General features: G+C 44.9%; 1 protein-coding gene across 2 annotated transcripts in view; it reads right to left on the bottom strand.

Annotated features, from left to right (window-relative positions):
* Nucleotides 1-2317: 2317 nt before the first annotated feature.
* PDPK1 (3-phosphoinositide dependent protein kinase 1) overlaps nucleotides 2318-23316 on the bottom strand; it is a 36741-nt gene continuing 15742 nt past the window's right edge. For both annotated transcript variants that reach the window (XM_026704022.2, XM_087912572.1), the window contains exons 4-14: nucleotides 22980-23117; nucleotides 21647-21791; nucleotides 19921-20018; nucleotides 19759-19834; nucleotides 17024-17092; nucleotides 16241-16337; nucleotides 9647-9820; nucleotides 8026-8243; nucleotides 6353-6410; nucleotides 4045-4197; nucleotides 2318-3639 (exon numbers count right to left, since the gene is read on the bottom strand). In XM_026704022.2, the coding sequence (XP_026559807.1) occupies nucleotides 3532-3639; nucleotides 4045-4197; nucleotides 6353-6410; nucleotides 8026-8243; nucleotides 9647-9820; nucleotides 16241-16337; nucleotides 17024-17092; nucleotides 19759-19834; nucleotides 19921-20018; nucleotides 21647-21791; nucleotides 22980-23117 (1334 nt within the window). In that variant the 3' untranslated portion in view covers nucleotides 2318-3531. The remainder of the gene's footprint in view (nucleotides 3640-4044; nucleotides 4198-6352; nucleotides 6411-8025; nucleotides 8244-9646; nucleotides 9821-16240; nucleotides 16338-17023; nucleotides 17093-19758; nucleotides 19835-19920; nucleotides 20019-21646; nucleotides 21792-22979; nucleotides 23118-23316) is intronic.

The following is a 23316-nucleotide window of genomic DNA, read 5'->3' on the forward strand; positions in this document are numbered from 1 at the left end:
TTGGCTTGAATAAAATGGTCAGGTTTGGGGGAGAGGCAAACCCTGCCTTCCAGCATAAGGACCTTATCATATACCGTATGTCAAACATGGCAGCGTCATGGTTTGGTTCTGCTTTGCTGCCTCTGGACCAGGATGACTTCCACCACTGATGGAACGATGAATCCTGAATTGTGTCCCCAAATTCTACAGCTAAAGCCAGGACGTGTCCTTGTGAACTGAAGCTCAAGAGAAAGCAAGACAACAATCCAAAATGCACAAGTTACAACTAAAGGATGGATAGAGCAGAAGAAAATTAATACTTTGAAACAGCTGTCAAAATCCTGACCTTAATCCTACAGAAGCGTTGGGGAAGGCTCACAACATCCTTGTGTCAAAGCTGTTTGGCCAGGAGGGAAGGGCTAAAATTTCTCCAAGCAGATGTTACAGGTGGTCCTCGTTTGTTCAATGACTGTTCAAAGTTGTGTCACATTGAACAAGAGGTATTGTACTTACAAGTTCTCAAAGTTCCGGTTATTGCAGCACCTGGTCACATGACTGCTATCTGCGTGCCAGGCTCACAATTACATCACAGTGAGTCACAATCACACCCCGCAAATTTTGACATTCCCTGTGGGCTCTTGGGAGGCTGGAAGTTGCAAACACACGAGGTCTTCGCTTAACCACCTATGCAGGTTTTGTTTAATGACAGCAACCAGGACTGCTGAAGTTGCCATTGCTAAGAGACGTGGTCATGGGAACATTGCACGCTTAGCGGCAGAGTTCCATTTCCAATTGTCACTGTAATCTGAGGACTATCTGTACAGTATTGGAAATGCTTAGTTGAAGTTATTGCTGCTTACAGGCAACACACACTACTGAATGCAGTTTCAGATACTTTGCCACAACACATACGTTGCTTTGGTTCATTTTCCTCAATAAATCAATGAACAAGTATATTGCTTTTTACTAATTTGTTTAATTGGGTTCTCAACTAGTTTTGGGACTTATATGGAAAACAGATCACGTTTTAGATCATATTTATGCAGAAACATTGAAAATTCAGAAGAATTTACAAACTTTTAAGCAACACTGTACAGTTGTAAATGTTTTGTACATCTGAAATAAAGTTTACTTTTTTACTTCTTCTTTGAAACAAAATTGCTATTGATTTTTGAAGAAATTACCAGACAGTGGACTTGCAATAACCTAATAGGGACCAGTTGCAGGGCTGCCTTTCACTGATGTCTCATAGCCTGGTGGAATCTGGAGGTAGGGAGCCCCTTTGAACATATTCCCCAGTAGTAACTGATCATCCAACCTTCTTGTTCTTTCCTCTCTTCAGGGCTAATGTTTAAATAAGTATTATACATGCTGCAAAAATGCTTTAGACCTTATGCCGGCTAAGCACTTCTGCTCTTCAGTAAAATAACCTGGATTTGTTCCTGGCTTCTACACTGCCCAAATGCCTCTTCTTCAAATGAGTGAACCTATATTAAACCATGCAACTTTTAAAGTAGCTGTGCTATTTTGTCCCTCAGATGTGTGCAGAAAATTGGGTGGGGGATTTTTATCAAAAGGAGACAAGTGCTGTGCTTACATGAGGACCAAATCACAACTTCTACATAATTTTTGAAGTAAGGCCAGTATTCATTTCCACAAATTCCCTTCACCTATTTATAAGACTGTCCACACTTGCATTTTGTCTCAAATTTGTTCCAAAGTGGTACAGTGGTGGACTGAATTCCACCCGAAGCCTGCCCAATACCAGGACGTTTCTGGTTTCTTCAGTGATTGAAATAAATGAAAATAATCAGCAATGTGCAAATCCAGTTTGAGTACTAACACCCCCCATTCCATCATGCAATACAGTAACACAAAGGAAACGCAACCTGGTGTTCCCTAAACCCCTTCCTGGTTTAGGGTTTTGGTAGGATCTTGTTCAGGCTACGTGTATCTGACTGCTTGACCTGGCAAAAAAGACCCCGGCGAGAGCAAAGTGAAGGCTTTTCTCATTGCCCTCATTGTCCTCCTGCAGTAGAATAGCCCCAAACCCAGAAGGTTCTGACTTTGCCAGGGCAAACCTCCACCTGGGCTCCTGCCAGAAGAGGCCACTTGTGCTGCGCAAGGAGCATCCCTTTGAACAGAGGCCTCAAAATCTTCATCTCTTCGATTAGAAAAAGCCAAAGCTGCCACCGCTTGCTCAAATTCCTGTTCTCAGCATGTAAAGGAGACAGGAACAGAACGTGGGGGGGGGGAGAGTCCAGAGACCACCCCCCCTGCACAAAGTGAAGGGTTCTTGCGATGAGGAAACAACACCTCGCCCATATTACAAGAAATGTTTGAGCGTGACAGTTTAATTGGAAAAAGACAAAAAGAACAATATGAAACATGATAGATATGACTCAAGTACCATACATTTTCCCCTCCTCTGTATCAACATTTTTATATGAACACAACAATTAGTCCAATTAATAGAGGGGCTTAAATATATTTAAATCATGTAAAATATTTTCAAAGTTGCTAAAAGGTACAATGCTTGGCCAATGAACAATACAGGAATATTTGTACACCTCATTATACAAAGAGACAACAAATCAAGTCATCAGTCGTACAACAGCATTTTGTTTGGCCTTCCCACCACACAAAAAGCCGGGCCCTGCAACCCTTTGCCCCTGCCAGACCTTGGAAAGAAAACGGTTTGCTCCCTCTTCTGAAAAAGTGAAGAGTCCATTTATTACGTCAATACGATTTTGTACTAACTAGTTCACCTTTAGTATTAGTTAAAATCATGCTGGTAACTTTTTATGCTCAGTTAAACATGTAAATGCATCAAATTAAAATTCCATGTTTTAAAAATGTCTGATATTAGAATGCCAGGATTTCAAGGGTCACGTTCACCATTCCTCTCACTTTCCATATGTGCCGGAGTGCATCTTAAAGGCAGACAGGCTGGCAGGCATTAGAAGTACCATCCATGGAGATCCTGCAACTTGACACGACCTGGAGAATTTTGTGGGTTCACACCCAGAGTGATGACAAGTGCTGGATACCAAAGAACCAACGGTTAGAGGAAAGTGACGGCAGCAGCATCAAGAGTGGCAGCTTCTCGTGAAGAGAGATTTCCAAGCTCCCCAAAACACAGTTGCATGATAAATCAGAAGGTCACAGTAATAATCCAGGCCCCACATGATCTGGGCTCGGCTACCTTAACTGGTCTAGGGCAAAGCCAGCAATGCAAACTCCACTCATTTGCAGCAAAAGCCAACGTAATCAGTGTCAGCAGAACGTGGGTGGGTGGGTGTGGGGGCGGGGGGGGGAGGGGGGCGTGTAGAAGCTCCACCAGAAGCACAAAAGCAAGCAAAGCAACCCTGAATTCCACTGGCTGGGCTTTTCCTCCTCCTCCTCCTCCTCCTCTTCCTCCTCCTTTTCCTCCTCAGAAGAACAGTTCGGCGGCCCTGGAGCTGGAGGTGAGCCAGGCGTGGAAGAGTCCTCCGTCTGGGGGCACGTGGCACTCTAGCAGCAAAGGAGTGAGATGGGCACTGAGGGGCAGTCTCATTTCGCAGCATTCTGGTGATATCTGTGTCGCCAAACCTCTTGTATCTTTTTGCACCACTTATGAGCATTCCCACTTGGGTCCATCAGGTAGTATGTCCTGTTAGGCTGTAAGTAAAGAAGACTCAGTGCCTGTTCATTTCAGCGGCCAGTTAATATATTGCCAGCAGCAGGGTTGGCTTTAGGCACGAAGACCTTTGTGCAAGCTCCTGCCCACTGGGACTTCCCCTGCTACGTGTCACCCAGGGTCCTAAGGCAAATCCACAGGGCTGCTCCCTACTTTCTGCTGCCCCTGAGAGGAAATCGCTGCAGACGCCAAGCTCAGAGTTTCTGGCATTTGGGCCTATTTTGTTTCCCAATGAGGGATTTCTCACAGCTCCTGTTCTCAGAATGGGCTAAATCTCCCCCCACCTCACCCCCACACACTTTAAAATCATTTGGATGAACATCCCAGCACAGAATTTAAAGGAATACAGGAAAACCCCACTTGAACTGGCTGGGCAGGTCACTTACTGTGTGGACAAAAAAGGTCTTGAAGTTCTTTGCTTCTGGTCGGAGTTCCAGTGACCAAGGAATCTCCCCTTTCAGGACTTTGTTGACAGGGTCAACGTAGTACAGGTGTGGCCCTTCCGTGAGCAGCAGCTGTCGCCGGCGGGCAAACAGCCCCTGTGGAGAAGCACATGGCACCCAGAACCCATTAAAGGTTTGTTTAAAAGCACAATCAGTACACACAGTTCTACGAGGTACTGTTTGGGACCTTACCTTCTAGTTCCAGAAAATGAAGCCATCACAAAAAGTTATAGTTATGTCAAAACTACTATAACCAATTCCTTAAGTTGGGAAACTAAACAATTCAACACTTTCCAAAAAGCAGAATTGAACAATAAAGCTTGATTTAGACTTGTCTGCAACGGTTGCATTGTGAAGGGTCTGATGTTGTAAGCATAGGTTGCAGGTGGTTGTAGATGGGCCGACACACACACACACACTTCCCAAATCTCAACTATGAGTCGTGTGATGCGCCTCCTGCATGCTGATTAGTTGATCCAACTTCCTGATGGGCACCTCGTTCTTTGAGTTGTTTAACACTCACAGAAGTACAAATGCAACAGCCACGCAACCTTCTCTGAATGAGAATCAGATGTTCCCTGATGTGCAGTGACACGGAAGTCTAAACTGCCTTGCCAGAGTTCCTGTCTCCCAGGAAAAGCCCCACTTCTCTGTCCTCAGGCCCAAGAGTTTAGGGCCACTAAAAGCGGCCTGTCTCCCTGTTCAGGATGCTAATCACCACAGAAAGCCTTGGGAAGGGAGGGAACAGGAAAACCCTAACCCGCTTCAGGATGGAAAGCCAGGGCTGTTGAATGATTGCTTTAGTTGCAAGTCATGGTAGTTTTCCTTTTAGTGCATTCTTTCTTTGTGAGCTGCTTTGGGTCTCCTTGAGTAGAGCAGCCTATAAACTGTGGCAAAAGAGAAGCAATAAAATAAGAACCAATGACGATGGAACCCAAAGCTGTACACAGTCCCCAAGTCTTCTAAGTCAGGAATGGGGCATTTTTTTGTCTCCAGGGCTAGTCTCTGTTGTTTTAGGGCTAGGAGAACCTCACTACAATGTCATTAAACTGGAGCAGCACCCACATTTTTGCCCAGGCATGGATAGTAAGCAATGAATAGGTTTCCCTAACAGAGATGCTCCAGCTGCCCCTCTCCTTGTAAGCCACCAGCCCAGGATAATCTGCAGCTTTCATGCTCTGGTTCCCTTCAGTTTAAAGTGCCATTATTTGGGCTGCTGCTCCTCCCCTCTGAAATGCCAATCTCCTAAATGCCTTTGTAGCCCCAGCTCTGCTCTGCTCGTAAGGTAATGGCAAGAGGGCAAAGGCCAAAGTGTTTGGGCATCCCGGGAGGCGACTGAAGAGCACTTGTTGAAACTTTTTTATCTTCTTCTTTTAGAACCTAAATGAATATAAGAATGGGGTTCAAGGGTTCTTGCAGTTGTTTTGGCGCCTATTTTTTTGGTATTATCTTTGCCTTCTTTTGCCACAGCTGTTATTCTTCTATTTGCAACTCTTTGAATTGTATGATTTTTTCCCCCACTTCTTTCTGTTCTATTCTGGTATCTCCAGGTCCTGCCATGTATTATGGTCCATTTATTATTACACACACCTAAGAACCTAAGTGCAACCAAAACACCGTTTATGTGAACATAACCTGCTTCTGTTACAGTACCTGCAATCCTTCACCGATGCCTCTTCCTAAACAATTTATCTATCAAAAGGTCAACCCAAAAATCTGAATATGCAACTAAGGCAGATTTTGCGGGATTGTTTTATTTGCCTCCCAATCACATTGTAGCAGGAGCATTTTTCAAAGACTTGGTCATCCTTGGGCTTTTCAGAATGTCCAGAACAAGGGACTGACCGATCGTGTTCTGGAATGCTCCCCAGGAAAGGCCTGGGAGTTCCAGAGCGCCTCCCATCGCTGGTGCAAAGAGGTTGGCTACAATGGCTAACTCTGGTCCAAGATTTCTACAACTATCTTCCAGCAGGCAAGCAGTTTACCTGCCATTATTCTAGGGCCATCACCACTCAGTGCATCCCCCTTTCCACGGATTAAACCACACCCAGGGTGACCCTTGCTTAGGGTCCCTCCCCAAGGCCTTTCTCTTTCATGCTACCGTTGCAGCACAGGAACTGGAAGGAGTCCCCACCTTCTGCCTCCCTGAACTGAATATTCGGGGGCAGCTGGATTCCACTCTTGTAACTTTGGGGGTTTCCTGTGCTGTGTTCCCAGAAGGCATGTCAAGCAACAGGACCAAGCAACTTACCTTTCTCTTGTCTACGGGCCCCATTTTCAGTATTAAATTGTTTTCTACAAACTGGTGCCTAAAGAGGAAACATCAGAGCACATCATTCCATCATACTATCTTTGAGCCTCCTCAACTTGCAACATGAGACAGCACAACCCCTCTGAGAACCAGAAGAGGAACATCAATCATCTTTTGGGACTGATTTTCATGTGCCAAGAAAAAACAGTCCTAACAACGTTAACAAAGATCCAACATTTTGAGTCATAAATTGACTGGATTCTTAGAGTTTAATTACTGTATTTTTCAGAGTATAAGACGGACTTTTTCCACCCCAAAATGGGTGGAAATGTCTGAGTGTCTTCTACAGCAAATGTGGCCCCACCCTCCTGCCAGCGCCCCACCCTTCGGCCTCTGCCTCCCAGCAATTTACCTCCTTGCAGCAAAGAGCCTGGTCAGCTTCCGCACAGCCGCTGATTGTCAGTAGGATCGCCTCCCGACGATCAGCTGTTTCAGGCTGCAAGGGTCACCATTGCCTCTTGCCGCCTCCACGTGCCCCATTTTTGGCCTCCAGGCACCCCATTTTTGGCTCATTCTGATCCCCGCTGCCTGGTACGGGCTGAAAAGGGAACGCACGGAGGCCAAAAGTTGAGTGCGCTGAGGCGGCAGCAATCCCCACAGCCTGGAACAGCTGATTGGTGGTATTCTGGGAGGCCCATCCAACCACCAATCAGCTGCTTGTGCTAAATCAGGCTATGCTGAAGCTGACTTTGCTGTTTGTTGCAAGGAGGCAAATTGCTGGGAGGCAGAGGAAGATTTTTTTCCCCTTGTTTTCCTCCCCAAATCTAGGTGCATTTTATACTTTGGAGCACCTTATTTTGCCCCCAAAATATGATAATTAAATTTTCTGAATCCACCTCTTCCAAATTAGAATCTCCATCCTCATAATCAAGCAGGAATATATAGCTTCAAGAATAAGCGTTTGGTAGTTTTTTACAATAACTTCTGAGAACCAAAGCTTCAAGTCTGCTGCTATCTTTCCACCAGCTTCTCGAATTCTGAAAGCTTGCAAAGCTTTAAAGAAGGGCTGGAGAACTTGTGGCCCTCTGTACATGGTCAGGAGACCACCACTTCTCATCTTTTGGGTGGCTACAAGTTCCAGAAGAAGTTTCTTCTGCTTGCTACACTTTTATGCCATGTTGTTTAGTGATTTTTTCTTAGACAACTCCTAAGAAAGCCTTCTCTTCTCTCTGCACTTCAAGAATAGCAGCAGAAGTTCTAACGTTTTCTCAGCAACAGGAAATTCTCGCAGTGTTCCAAGAAAACCTCTTCCATGTTGCCACATGGGCTTGCTTGCCCTTCTTCCTTCAATCTGAACAATTACTTCATTTCACGTTAGTCATATTCACCTTCTTGTCTCCTTCTGGTCTGACCTTAAATTCTGTGTTCTTTTAAGCCCATCTCCTCTTTATTCCTCCTCTAAGGCCCTCCTCTAGATTCAAGATATTGAGAAGTTCTAGGGGACAATATTGTATTTATTAATTATTTCTTTATGCCACTCATCTCTTCTATAAGGTGACTCTGGGCGGCTTACCGGTTACAAAACAAGTAGGTAAACAATTCAAATGTATTCGAATAGTAAAACTGCAGAGATTAAAATTTTAAAAACTCAGCTGAGAGATCTCGAGACTTACCAAGGATTGCCCCCAGCCTGCTTTGCCAACAGCAGCCTTTTCTCCTCTTCAGAGAACTGGAGGTCCAGCTCAAAGGAATTGCTGTCCAGGTCATGGATGTATTGCTCTATGTTGTTTCCAGAAGTCTGCAAGGGACCCATTTCTGGGGAAGACAGTGACTGAGAAGAGGTGGAGGTGGAAACTTGCATGCAGCCAAACTGACTCAGAAGGTTGTCATACTACAAAATAAAAGCAAGCGCTGTTTAGCACTTGGCCCCAAATACGGAGGTGCTGAGACAGATGAAATGACAGGGCTTTTCTGCCTTTATCCCAAAGGTGCCTTGTTTTTAACTGGACTTTCTTGATTTTTCTTGAAGATGTTTTGCTTCTCCTCCAAGAAGCTTCTTTAGTTCTAACTAATGGAAATAGAAGGATTTACACCCTTTTCACTCAACCAGTCATTAACTTATGTCTTGCTACGCTGGACTGCATAAGCACAACTGGAGTAATGTCATATATGCCGCGCAACGCAGCAAGGCATAGGCAGACCTGTACATTAGGGAAACAAACAAACAAACCACCCACTCCGCAAAGGCCTGAGGGCCCAACACCAGAGAACTGATCATCAGGGCAGGATTCAGCAGTCCTGGAAAGAGGCACCAGCTTGGCCCTGCTGGCCGCTCTTGATCTGGCCACCCCAAGGCCCAGACCTAGCACTGCGGTCCAGGATTCAGCTGTTGTAGTTTGCCGGCATCCCATCCTGTGCAGACGGCAGCAGAATCGGACAGTGGGGAAGAACGGGGACCAGTCTGGGAGTCTGGGGAGGACTTGGACATCCCATGCAGATATGGGGCCAGGACCATCTGGAGTTATGTGCTGACTCCGGAGCTTCCAGAATCTGACAGCAGCGAGGCAGAGGAACTAGGGGGACCCTGTTCCCAGTGCATGTGTGCGCAGAGCTGCTAGAAGGTGAGAGCAGCTAAGAGAAAAGGGGCAACTTGGGAGTTAAGGCTTGGAGGTGATTGCCCCTCCCATAAGGTATGAGGAAAGTGCAAAGGTAGAGAAACGCTTGCAGGAAGCAGTCATTCGCTCTGTTTGGATTAAACCTCGAAGCTCTGTGTGGACTTTGTACTTCGTTTGGCTTTTTACAGTTAATTTGGCACTTTAATTGTTGGCAGCCATTCAAAGGAAAGAAAAGTGAGTGCTTATCTCAAGGGACTGTTTGGGACTCATTATAGGCTGGGAATGAACATAATTCCCAGCACTGAAATAGAGAGTTGTTTGGACTAAGCATGTGCTTAATTACGGTCTCAGGAAGCCTTGGTCAGAGCATCAGCTGAGCCATAGCATGATCCCACCCAGAAATGTCCAAGCGATGGATTTCTTTTATACCCAAATCAAAACGTATTTCTGCCCATTCCCTACAGCGGATACTCTCTTCAGGAATGCAAGGCCAGCCTTGGGGGATAGGCGGACCGAAGTCGATGCTCCAAGAGACACAAAGAGCCCCCTTCCCGGATGGGGATGACAGGGCAAGCAGGAAGGCTGTGGAGAAGCAGCAGACCCACCGGAGCTGATCCAGGCGCATCCCTCAATGGAGGGAATCAAGGTTTCCTGGAATCTGTCAGCTGTGGACACTTACATTCCCATAGCAATCCTCGTCATCTTCAGACATGGCAGGCAAGTAGGCTGTGAGCTTGGGAGGGGTTTGATGATGCAGATTTTCCCAAGTGATGAAATCAAAGAATGGGTGGGCCCTCAGTGGTCCATAGCTTCCCATTTCTTCACATCCTAACCGTTTGGTAGCATCAAGAACCTGATTAAGAAAGGACAGTTACTTTTCCCCTGAAACTGCTCAGCTTCCCAGGACGTTTTATTTGGGGAGGGTCCCTCCCCAAAACACACAGCCGGAGGACTTGAAATTTGATGTTAACTCTTTCTAGAGAGGATCAAAAGAACTGCATGGGTCTAAATTAAAAGCTGAGCCCCCTCCCGCCCCCACCTGGAGTGCAGCCAGGCTGAAGCAAGCCCCTTGGCGTGCAAAAATAGGCTGCTCTGCCTCTCTCTCAACTTCAGTAACAGCCAAGACAATTGTAACAATTACACACACTTTTATAGATTACTATAAACTCAATCCCTGGGAAAATTTGACTGCAGTGCATTATTCATAAAATAGCTGAGTAAAATATTTTATATTTAGAATTAAATGAAGGTTACTTATTTAAAACAAGTTTTTTTTCAACTAGAACGCTTGAGAAAAAGAACCATTGGTTGTGAGTTTGCTAACCATGGAGAACAATTCTATTCAAATATGGCAAGGATATCCCTGGTTTATGTTATATTCATTGTTTTCACCTGAAGAATATGCCAATTACACCTCCTGTAATTTTAAGCTCCTCTCCTTGTTAGAGAAGCTGAGCTTTTCTTATCCAACGTTCACTACAGAAAACAGGAAGCAGGAACAACTGTGAAGATCAGCAAAAGAAGACCTCTGAAGACCTAGCACCAAACATGGCCAGAGCAGCGGAGGAAGACCCCCAAAGGCACCCTGGTAGGAGTAGCAATTTCTTAGAGACAGGCGGCAAGAAAGAATGGATGAATCAGGAAGTTTTGGTAACACCTATTACTTCACAGCATCCTGGAGATCTTAAGCAGGAGATCCTGGACCAGAGGTAGGGAACTATGGACTTTTTATGACTGGCGGACTTCAATTCCCAGAATTCCTGAGCCAGCACTCACAACCTCTGAAGGCAAGCTGTCCCACTGATGAATTGTTCTGTCAGGAAAGCCTACATAACAGCAGAACCCGGCATGACAACAGAAGGGACTTTCATTGTCACAAAGGTCAACAAAAACAAACTTCTCCACTTGATACACAACAAACTCCCTGAGCTGTTTGATACTGTGCTGGACTGGCAGTAGTTTCCCAGAGTTATGGTACCGGGGGGTATTTTCTTCCTTTGGGCCTGGAATTGGGAGGCAGCTTGGAAATGCGTGGACACCGTAACAGCCACAGACCACATCCAGGTCACTGAGGGCTCAACTCACACTCTATGCTACCTCTGATTTGGGTCTCACAGCAGGAGCAATAGGACCTGGAGTTGGAGGAGTTCATTATTCATTTTTATTTAGGTATTTATCAGATGCAAGGCTACTTGACTCCAGAATGACTTTGGGCAGCTTACTCTATGAAGATTTTCTTTTTTAAAAAAAAAAATAGAAAACAAGAAAAAGGTACCTCTTTGGAGACACATTCCAGGCATTTCACAAAACAGATCCAACAGGAGCTCAACAGCCTGGTTTTTATAGCTTTTCAGAACATCGTTAGGGTGGGATCCATACTGGGATGCTATTCCAGGTGTGCTTCCTGGATGCTGCCAATTAGAGACTTGGCAGTGCACTAATTCTGCCTGACCTTACCAGATGGATAGAAAACCCTGGGTTGAGACGTCCTCCAGATGCAACCAGGCCTTGTGCCACACAGGGCTTTACAGATGACAACCAGCACCTGGAATGGCATCCATGCTAACAAGGCAGCTTGTAAGAACTGAGCCATGCCCATCGCTGCTGCCTACACCACTGCATTCAGGACCCTTCAAGGGCAGCTCTTTGTAGAGCACACTGCTGTAGTCCAGTCCCTAGGTGATGAGGCATAATGCCATCTCTGTAAAGTATTTGTCAAGGCCTTTCACGATATCCTTGCGGAGAAGATAGATAAACATGAGCACAGTGTAATTGATTTAATTGATCAATTGATCCAACTGATTTGCAACTGGTTGAAGAATCCCAACCAGAGTTCATGTACAAGTGTCAGCATCAGTCTAGGAATTACTGAGCTTCATCTTTAGAGCTAACTTATTCACTATTTTATAAATAATTTTGTGGCAGAATGGAAAGGAAGCCTATTTATTTATCTGATGTGATTGTTGTTGCCGTTGGCTGCCTGGGGAATTCTGGGACCTGAAGTCCACACATCTCAAAGTTGCTGAGATTCAGAAACACTGGACTACTGAGTTTGTATTACAAGAGTTTTCAGGATGAACTTTGATAACTTTTACAAAGCATGACGAATCCTATTTTACAGAGAGGAAAGATGCCAGAGACCTGGAAAGAGGCTAATATATCAGTAATACCTAAAGAAGATCAAGCTTGACTTTAGGAAGAAATTACAGACCAATATCATTACTGAATAATAACTACAGTGGTTCACAACAATCCTAGCTGATAGAGTGAAAATAATTTTGCAATCTATTCATGAGGACTACTGTGGATTTTCACCTAAAAGACAGCTAAGGAACAATGTTAGAACTGTTTGAATATTCTGGTACAATTAAATCCAGATACTTCTTTTGAAATCATGGGACTTTATCTTTGTATATGACAGCTTCAGTGAGACTATTCTATGCTAAAAATGCAAAGATTCAATATGCCCCACAATGGAGGAATAGTTGGTGAAAATACTGGAACTTCTGGAGAATGGCTAAATTTACTCTTTGATTAGACAAAAATATATATATTTATGGCTGACTGGAAGCTACTTACAGACTTTTGCATGAAAGAGAAAAAAAGCACTTGTGACTTGTGGTTTAGGGGAAAACATTAGATAATAGAAAAAAAGTGACCTAACCATACTTGCATTTGCTGCAAAGGAAACCAAAGCTTCCTCTGTTTCTTTCTTTTTCTGCACTTTTGCCTTTTCTTCTTTATCTTTGTTTTCTTTATTCTGTCTTATGTGCTCTTTAAAGCTTTTGTATTTTAAAAAAGAGAAAATGTTCTCTTGCCTCATTTCAGTTCCATAAGTTATACAGTTCCAACTTCTACATTTCAGTCATGCTTAGATGTTCTATCAATTTCAAACTGGATTTGATCATGAGACTCATTAATCTCCTGCATGAGGTGAAGGATAAATTTGAAAGATTTGTCACATTAAAGGGCTGACTACAAAGCAATTGAAATCATGGGTCATGGATTGCACCGTGTTCTTGCTAGCCTGTTCCTGCTTTGTTGTTCCTATCCCTGAGAATTAGCAGAGGAATGTGCTGAGAGATTTAAGGGGACTGGAATGCGAGGCCCCTGGGGAACCGTTCCATATTTAGGCAATTAACAACAACAACAACAACAAAATTATCATAGAAATCTATACACTTCTAAAAGTTTGCCCTGTGCAAGCAGAATGAACTTGTCTCTGCTGAAAACAAGGGCAGGACAAGGATGAGTCGGAAGCTGAGCTGAACACCTGGAGAAATTCTCTAAGCAGTGAAACAGCTGACCCACAATGGGAGGTTTTCAAGTAAAGGCTGGATGGCCACCTGGGATGGGTTGGTGGATTCCCACACTGAACACACATTTCCATTTGAGAGAGAGAGGGGTGGGGTGGGGATCAATGCATTTAAACAGGCCTTGCCTGCCGATAACCTATTTTTATTAGCATGGTTGAGAATCCTCTTTCACTATTGTTCCTTAACAGCTGTTATTTAATCCTGACTAACTATAAAAAGTAACGAAGATGACTTTGTCCCAGGTGGCAATAGCACTTAAAGCTTACCTACTGCCTCACAGGGCTTTACCGGCCTCTCTAAGCATCAGCATATTGCTGTTGTGGCCCACCAGCTGCCAGCAGGGCTGGCGGCAGAATTGGACTATGGGGGGGTTGAGGAGGACCTCGGGCCAGTTCTGGAGTCTGGGGAAGGCTCTGATGGATGCTCTGTGTCAGGCGCAGAGATAGAGCCAGGGCTGCCTGACATTTCCCAGCCACCGGAGAAGCAGCTGTCTTGGGAGGCTGATATGAGTGAAGAGGAGGAACAGCTGGAGCCTGTTCCAGACACATGTATGTGCAGAGCTGTTGTTAGGAAAGAGGAACGATGGAAGTCAAGGAGTTGACTCGGGAAGCAAAGCACGCATGGATGCTGAATGGCCCCTCCCTGGCTGGAGAATAAATAGAAGGGGAGTCGATGGAGACCACAGTTGGTCTTTCTGAAGCTTTTGCTCATTGTGTTTCCTGCCACAGAGACTGCTTGCCAGAACTTAATTTGCAGTCTTTAGGCTGAGAGCTTATCACAAGGAACTGATAAGGTCTGTTGCTGCTGTTAACTCTTTGAAGGACTATTGCCTGGACTTTTCGGTGGGTGAATGCAATTAATTCACAAGAGGTAAATAAAGAAAGGGGTTTTTCGTGACAAGGAATCTGTTTCTTGCTTCTGCTAAGACTGGGTTAGAACAATTGCCCCCAACAATCTGGGTCCTCATTTTACAGTTTGAGCCTGGTGAGACCTGAACTGCCGAACTGCCAGCACTCAGCAGAATTAGCCTGCAGTCCTGCATTCTAGCCATCGCACCACCACGGCTCCTGCACGCCAAGAGTGATGAGTATGGAATCTGAGGGTTTGTTTAAAGGAATCCTTTGCTTTTTGGCACTCAATCTCCAATGAATGCTCCTTGACTGTACTATACGGGTTTGGAATTACTGTCACTACGTGATTTCTCTTGTGACATCACACTTTATGACTGAATCAATTAGTGATGGCAATTGAGTGAGGACTGTGTGGGTCATTAAACAAGGATCACAACTCCCAATTTCCTGCCAGCTTTCCCACTGAATTTTCTTGTGGAAAACCAACAGGGAAGGTTGGATATGATGGGACTGCAACAGCCAGAACTCCAAAGAGTGGCTGCAAGTCTTCCTCTCTTAGCGGCGCAGTGAGTTCAAACGGTTACTGAGCGGTTGTAACCTTCAAAGGAGTATTTTTTTCCTATCCTACCTGTGAACACTTAAGCCCTCCAGAACTCCTCTGGAAAGGACCCCAGTTGCTTTATCTACCCGAAGAAAAGGCTGCTCCTTCTCTTCCCCAAAGGCTTTCAATGGGCTCTGGCAGGCCAAGAAACCTGGTACCCTTCACTTCACAGAGGATTCTCCAGTCCAGCCAGACGGGAGGCTGTGCTGCCTCCTACCTTTCCCTTCTCTCATTATCCTTGGTCAGAAACTGATCTAATATGGCTATACAAAAAATGAATGAATGAATGAAATAGGTACCGGCCCTGCTTATTCTCATGATTTAATCTCCGCTTGGGTATCCCAGACGTTCCTGTTTCTGCGTGATGGGCACCTTTTTTATTTTGTTGGACACATTCGTCTTGCCGTCTATCTCCAGCCTCTGCCTTTGCTCTTACAGGAATCCTTAAAAGTAGCTCTGCTCCTCCTGGGATACGAAACAACTGCCCTTCCATAGTACCCTGAAGGGAGCGGGTGCAACAGCCCGGTCAAAGGGGGAGGGAGGCAGATCAGTGACGGGGACCGAGGGACGAGAGGAACTCATTGCAAGCACTTGGGGCCAGCTCCCCTCGCATCCAGCATGCGGTGCAACTGCGTCACCGTCAGAGTATATTCATGAACTGAAACAGAGCGTGGTAACATGGTCAGCCAATGAATAGGCATGGCAATTAAGTCAGCCAATGAGAACTGTTTGGAAACTGAAACTAGAAGTAGCCTAGGCATGGCTCTATATTAAGCTCTGCAGCTCTGAAGCTATGTTGAGCTCTGTTTACTGAAAATGAAACTAACTTGCTTACTTGCCTGCTGAAGTTACTTGCAACCTGTTTCTGTCTGAGTTTGCTCCATGTTGGAGAAATCTACAACTTGTTCGTAAAATTTACTTATTATGTTTATAAATACGTTAAATGAAGCATCAGCTATCTGTGTTTATTGTTCTGGCGCTGAATTAACGCTGCAAAACTCTGAACAGTCACTAACGCCTTACTGGGGTTGGCTGGCGTGTGCCAACCCCTCAGCAGACACAGCCGCGCAGGCCTGACCTTTTGCTCAAGCAAGGAGTCCCTTCGGCTGGAGCGCAGCAGCTCCACAGTGTAATATGACAATGAAGACTCAATCCCCCAGGCCAAAAAGTTATTTAAAAAAAATAAATCAGAGCAACTGGTCCAAAGTATATACTTTGGTCCGGTTGCTCTGAGTTAACTTCTTAAACAGCTCCTCCACATGGCTACCAGCAGAGCAGGCCTGCAAAGGACGGGCAGGCGGCCGAGGGGCTTGAAAGAAAACAAACTGATAACAGATTGAGAATTAGGGCCTTGATTAAAGGTGTGAAAAAGTGTGAAAAAAGACTTGTTGAAGAGGAAGCTCTGATGGTAATCAAACTCAAACCAGTTGGGGGGGGGGGGACTTGGAGAACACAGCTAAATGTTTTACATTTGGTTTTTCCCCTGGATAGCAATGTTTATTTACCAGAAGCTTTTCTACAAGATCTTTCGCCTTGGGAAAGAACTTCTCTGGGAAGTCATATTCCAGTTTGATTATCTTTTGAAATATGAGATATTCATTTCTGCAAAAACAACAAGAAAGTGTCACATTAATGTAAAATCCTAGGTAGCAAAGGAAAAAACACATCGTATCACACAAGAGGGTTATTTCTTCATCAGCAAGGAAATAATTCTCTGCTGGAAGGGGGTCAGAGGACATTATGCTGCAGTGACCAGACAAAGTGCTGCAAATCTGCACTGAATACATCCAACTAGACACCAGCTTGAGTCACACATTTTGGTTAAGCCATGGGTGAATCATGTTTGTCTCTGGAAGTTAACCCATATTAACCCATTTGTGGCTCAATATATTAAAACAACTGTGGTCCCAAAACTATAGTTTGTTTCTTAAAATTGAATGAAACCACAACAACTGTAGATTTCAACAAACCAGCCAGCAGGTGTCAAAGCCTTAAATGACGATTAGCCAAAATCAAACAAATTGGCAGTAGAGAGAGCAACTCAGCTGCAACTGTGGAGAGTCTGGCAAGAGGGTCCACAAGGAAGTTCCCTTTTTAATTCCCATTCAGTGTCTCTTAAGGGAATCCAGAGACCAGAGACAGGCAAAAGCAAGGAACCTGGCTAGGAGGGAGCCTTATTAAGCAGAGCCAGAAATTCCAACCCCTCCCCGTTTCTCCTTTGCCTCCCACTAGATGAGCACTCTCTTTCAAATCGTACCCGGGAAATCCAATTCAGGACATGGCCTTACCCAGCTCGGAACGGTGGCAGCCCTGCTACAAGCTGGTACACGATGCAGCCCAGCGCCCAGAGATCGGAACTTCATCAGCAAGAGGGACAAAGGGAAGAAACAAAGCACAGGAATTAATATTACATAATATTAATTATTAATATTATTCACCAGAAACAATTCCACAGAGCTTCACCTACTACCCAAGGCATTGCTGGCAAAGGATCTGTCATGCCCCTGTTGGAATCTGATTCTGAGGAGGAGGCCGAGCAGCTGACAGGGAGTGGGTGTGCAGCTTCATTGGCTGTGGAAGGAAGTGGGGAAGGGCAAAGTCTGGCTGGGCAGAGCAGGGGAGAGGTAGAGCAAGGGAGAGGGAATTCAGAGGAAGACCCAGGCCCATCCCCCTCTTCATCCTAGGGCACGCAGGGAGGAACGGAGAAGGGAGCAACGTGAGTTGCATGGCTTTTGGGGGAGGAAAGGGCCCTGATTCCCTTCATTAGCTGCAGCACTTTAAACACTCTGAGTGTTTAAAAAGGGAGATTGCGCACAGCAACTTGTTGGAAGCAAATCATGTGTTGTTTGGTTGAGGCTTATCTTGGTTCCTGGCATCTTCCCAACTGTGTGTGTTTTATTGTCTGGAATTCCTTCTCCTGTCCTGTTCAGTTAATTGCTGCATTGCGGTTTGTGTGGATTTTTATTTATAGTTTATATGTACTTTGTTTTTGGACTGAATTTCCTCCACTGAAAGACTGTTCTTCAGAGAGTTTTTTCTCCAGCCGAAGGTAACTGGACATTGGGGGCAAAGTTGGAGGTATTAAAGGGACTTTTCTTACTTATGTGACTGTGTTGCTTTTGTGCCATGCCCCTTTGGGTCATCACAAAATCAAATCTTCAGAGCCTTGCAAAAAAACTGGGGGCCAATTTTATCTCTGTGGGGTGAGGGAGGGAGCCACCACAGAGAAGGCCCCTTTTCTTGGCCCCACTAGATGAACTTCCTTAGGGGAAGGAAGGACCCGCAGCATTCCAATCTCCTCACTCTGGTGGGTCAGGTAGATGTGACCAGGAGAAGATGGTCCTTCAAATAACCTGCTCCCAAGCCACGTAGGGCTTTAAAGATGACAACCAACACTTTTGAATTAGAGCCAGAAGCAAATCAGCAGCCAATGCAGCTTCCACGGGAGAGAGAACACATGTGGACACATCTAGGCCACCAGAAAACCGTGTAGGCCACTGCATTTTGAACCAACTGAAGCCTCCCAATACTTTTCAAGGGCAGCCCCATGTGCAGTGCATTGCCAGACATGAGACGACGAGGATGTGAGTGACTGTGAGCAGAGATTGTTGGTTCAGGAAAGGGCACAACTGATACGCAAGCGGCACTGTGCAAAGGCCCTCCCAGCCATGACTGCCACCTGCTCCTCAAGCAGGAGTCATGAGGCCGGGAGACACCCGCCCAGATTATGCACTGGGTCTCTCTGGGCTATGCCAACCCAGCTAAGACCAAAGAACCGTGGAAACCAGAGCCATCCCGTCATACCAGGGTTCCGCTTCAGTCCATTGCTCCCCATCCGGCCCTTCAAGCACTGCGGGGGGGCACAGCATCACATGGGCTGAGATACAGAGCTGGGCAACATCAGCAGATTGATGATATCTCCACCCAGCAGCTTCACGTAGATATTAAACCAAAGTGGAGAAAGTACTGAGCAGTGGACGGGGCGGGGGGGCAAGACACGGACCGAGAGCGGTCACAGAGGAGGTGAAGCAGGACAACGCCAAGCCCCTTCCAGAGCCCCGAAGCTGCTCCAGAAGGAGACTGTGACTGATGGTATCAAAGTCTGCCGAGAAGTCCAGGAGAGGCAGGAGAGACTCACTACTTATCCTGCTCCCGCTAGGGGTCATAAAAGCACAACCGATGCGGTTTCCGTCCTATAACCAGGCCTGAATCCTGGCTGGAAGTGGCCTAGTCAGGGTCTCCAACCTTGGTCACTTCAAGCCTTGTGGACTTCAACTCCCAGAATTCCTCAGCCAGCAAAGTTGGCTGAGGAATTCTGGGAGTTGAAGTCCACAAGTCTTAAAGTTGCCAAGGTTGGAGACCCCTGGTCTAGCTAATCCATTTCATCCAGGAATCTTTGGAGCTGTATACAAGTTCTTTCAGACAGAGCAGAGCTTCCTCAAAGTAATTTACCACACTGTAAGGGTATCATTTAAATTTTAAACTAAAAACAACAGCTAATAAACAACATATACAAATTTAAAAAAATGATTGAAAAATTTGTTTCCAGTTCTTTCCAAATAAGTTCGGTTTCGAACAGACATTAAGTTAGTAAGAAGATGGAGAGTATTTTAGCTGTAAATGTTAAGAAACTTAGTTTATTTTAGCTGTGCTTTGAAATGTAATATTATTCATTCTTTATTGAGACTTCACTAAAAAACGTTATCCTTAAGAATCCCTCACAATAAATTTCAATAAGTATTACTGCCAAGTAGGAAAAAAGAAGAAATAATTATTGTCTCATATCTGGGCAGAGCAAATGTTTTGGAATATTGTATTGAACAAATATTGATGAGTTGAAAGACTCTCATTAGAGAGTTTTTAGGATCCCTTTTCATCTGCTGGACATCCCCCTCCCCCCAAATCCAACTGTCAACAAAGACAATGCAAAAAGCTTGGACAACCAGGTAAGAGCTCAAAGGCATCTCCTTAATGCAGCTCAAAAGAAAGTACGAAAGAATTTCAACGCACACGCAGAGCTCACCTTTTGCAAGCAGATTTTTCAGTTAATAACTCCGGAGACACGTACTGTGCTGTCCCTACAAAGGAGTTTGCTCGGGCTAAAACAAGAAATACAGAAGTAAGGGAGGGCGCTTCTCAAGGCAGTGCGACTGTTCAGTGGAGTGAAAGATACATGATTACACACCTTGTTTGCTATCTGCAGACAATATTTTCGCTGTCCCAAAGTCCGTAATTTGAATATGCATCTCTCCATTTAACAAGATGTTTTCCGGCTTCAGATCCCTAGAAAAGGCAAAATATGCTTCTGTGAACTGGTCATCCCTTCCTCCCCAGGGAAATGTTTAGCTCCCCAATGCAATGTCCAGCATTCAAAGTGACATCAAAAGAGAAAGTGCTCTCTATATTGTTGCAGTAGCATCAGGAAGATTACATTAGTAAGAAGCAAGCCAGAAAAGGTTTAGTAGGCACGGAGGACCCAGCGCTTAAACGCTTTCAACAGTAAATTCCATTTGAAAAACTTTTACTGCAAGATAGAAAGAAACCAAACCCTGGAAAAAGGTGCAGGCGTACGTGTTTGAAAAATGACTTGAAGTATCATTTATGATATAAAAAGGACGTTGCTGCTTGAAAGAATCCACTCACTAAGCACGATGCAACCTTCTTTTTTGTTTTGCTTGGGCTTCTAGGCCGTGCTGCCTCCTGGCTGTTGCCTGGACTCCTGGGAGCAGCACCCCCGGTTTTCTTAGCCAAGGGTTTCAGCAGGGACTTGCCATGGCTCCCTTCCTAGGGCTGAGGAGGAGTGATGGGCCCCAGGTCGTCCAGCTAGCTTTTGTCTCTAAAGCAGAATTAGAACTCATGGTCTAGTCGGATGACTAAACCATACCACTAAACTGGCTTTCTTAATGCAATTTTAGCAGCTTCAAACTGAGGAGGAAGTCCCAATCTTGATAAAGGAATAGTCCCCACTTACAAGTTAAAGTATTCAAACTATATAACATGGAGACCTTAATGAAAGATTTGAAACTTTCTGTAGAGTTTTAAATTATTGCAAGTTCTCTCAGCTGAAGACAAGCAAATCCTGGAATACAATTCAAGTGACATAGCTTCAGGAACTTCATGTGTCTTACAGAAATACATGAAACTTGAATTAACCTCAGCTTTTTTTTTTTTTTTGTTATTTCACAGACAAAGTCATCCACCAGAGAATTTGGGGAACAGGGAAGAGTTACTAGAAGAGGGAGGGAGGGAGGGAAGAGGATGAAGAGGTAGGCAAAGCAAGGATAAGAAAGGGAAAGCGGAAGACAGGATATAAAAGAAATCTAAAAGCTAGCTTAAAGCTCCACCAAATTTGGGGAACAGGAAAGAGTTATTAGGAGATGGCTGAAAAAGGGAAGGAAGGAAGGAAGGAAGGAAGAACAAGTTAAGACAAAAAACCTGAACTCTGAATGTGGCTAATGAGCTGTGTCTCCTTGTCTACCGTATCATTTGCAATATTTGACAAGCTCTGCAATTCGGGACAGAGCTGGCTCCTCAAAGCACTAGGGATGCAGGGATAAACCCAGCATCCTGCAAGCTCCATACTGACTGCAGCCACACAAGCCCTCTGGGCATGGAACAAGTAACAGTGAGGCAAGCACTTTACGTAGGCGTTTCCTTTCCTGTAGTGGGCAAGCAGAAAAGGCCAAAGAGATCAAGAAAGCCAAGGCAGTGCAGAGACCCCCCTCAGCTTCAAAAGCAGGGATGTCCCCGTGGGCAAAGGGGATGCTGAACCGGAAGAGACAGTTCAAAGCCTCCACCAGCAGCGGCTGGGAAGGAGACTCCCCAAGGCCGCCTCCTTATACAGTCCCACGATAGAGAAGTAACCCGACAGACCAAGGGATCAGGAGGTGCATCAATTCAGAATACATTACCTATGGATAATGCCCTTTCCGTGCAAGTACTCTAACGCAGCCACAATTTCAGCAGTATAAAACCTCGTACATGTCTCATCAAACGAACCGATCTTTCGGATGTATTTTAGAAGCTCTCCGTTTTTAGCATAACTGAGACCAAAATCTGAATGCCAAGTTAAGAGTTATTTCTACAGGATGATCTAGACACAACAAGCATGTATTTGGAGACAAGGCTAAAGAGAAAGCCACCAGATTGGAAAGAAGGCCATCAGGGGCCACAGCTAGTAGGCAGGAAGGAGTTTTACTAGCCTTTCAGGCGCTTTCCTTGAGTTAGCTTCCTAAACTAGCTATTAATTAGAGCTACTCCTTCATTTAGTACCAATTTCCATTGTAAGTCATTGCGGCCATAAGTCAAGTCAGACCCAAATTTTAGGACAATTTTTATAGTAGCTGTTAAGCAAATCATGTGGTAACTAAGCAAACCCAGCTTCCCCAATGGGCATTTTCCATGGAAATCAGCCCCCACCCCACCCCCAAAAAGGGTCACAAATAGCAAACACGTGACCGTGGAAGGCCACAACTGGTTGCAAGTAGGAGCTGCTTGCCTGGCAGCTGAATTGCAATCCTATGACTGTGGGTTGGTTTGGCAGATTGTAAGTCATTACTTCCAAGGCTTCTGTAACTTTGAGCCACGGTTACATGGTCATAGGTTGAACTACCTGTGAAACAGATATTTCAGTTTTTTTAATATTCTCCATGACAGAACCGGTGCTCTCCGATTCCTGCAACCTGTCAGAGGTGGCTCTGAAATCTTAGGAATCCCATTCTGCCCTTAAAACCATCAAGAATGCCAACAAATAGTTTGATAATTCAGAAAGTTCTTGACTGCGCTGAAATGGACCTACTTACACAAAAACGTAGGGATAAGGTGGGCTCAAAATATACTACAGCTTGGGAAAAATGGTACAACTGGATGAAGGAGAAAAACCAGGAAAAGATAACGATTTGAAAAATGAAGTGGTTAAACTAAGAGTATATACCAAAAATAGAAAATGAATATTAGTAAAATTATTTTCAATAAACGATCACACCGTCTTAGCTGATAAGAAATATATATGTTTTATGTCAATATCTGTATTTGTATACTGGTTTCGTTTGCAATGAAACATTGTACCTTATACATTGTATATATTTTTCTTTTTCTTATTTTAAATATATTTTAAAAAACCATCAAGAAGCTCCTGAGATTCAGCATTCAGCACACACACACACACACACGGAATTCCGGTTCAGACACCGTTCCAAATTTGCCCACAATTTTTACGGCCCAATAGGAGACAGGAAAGGATACAGAGCTTTTCTTCGTCTTGAAATGTGAAGTAGAGCTTCACAAAGAAAGGGTGATCCAGGCGGGACATCACATCTCTCTCCCTGGTCACGTAGGGGACCTTATTCTCTTTGATGATATGGCGCTTCTCTAGAATTTTAACTTTTAAACAACAGGCAGGTTACTAGAAATTTGGGCCTCGATCAATGAATCCCACTCTCTGCTTTGACCAAGTGCAACAGTCGCACCCTCCAGCATGCGTGTCAAAGTGGCCACATCACGTTGCCATCACCTGACGTTTCATGGCATTTTCCCTTCGCAGAGCTGGGGTGGGCATGGCCTGTGTGGGCCTCCAGTTTGA

This window comes from Pseudonaja textilis, chromosome 14 (genome assembly GCF_049901715.1).
Source record: "Pseudonaja textilis isolate UNSWEBS1 chromosome 14, rPseTex1.2, whole genome shotgun sequence".
NCBI classification, from domain to species: domain Eukaryota; kingdom Metazoa; phylum Chordata; class Lepidosauria; order Squamata; family Elapidae; genus Pseudonaja; species Pseudonaja textilis.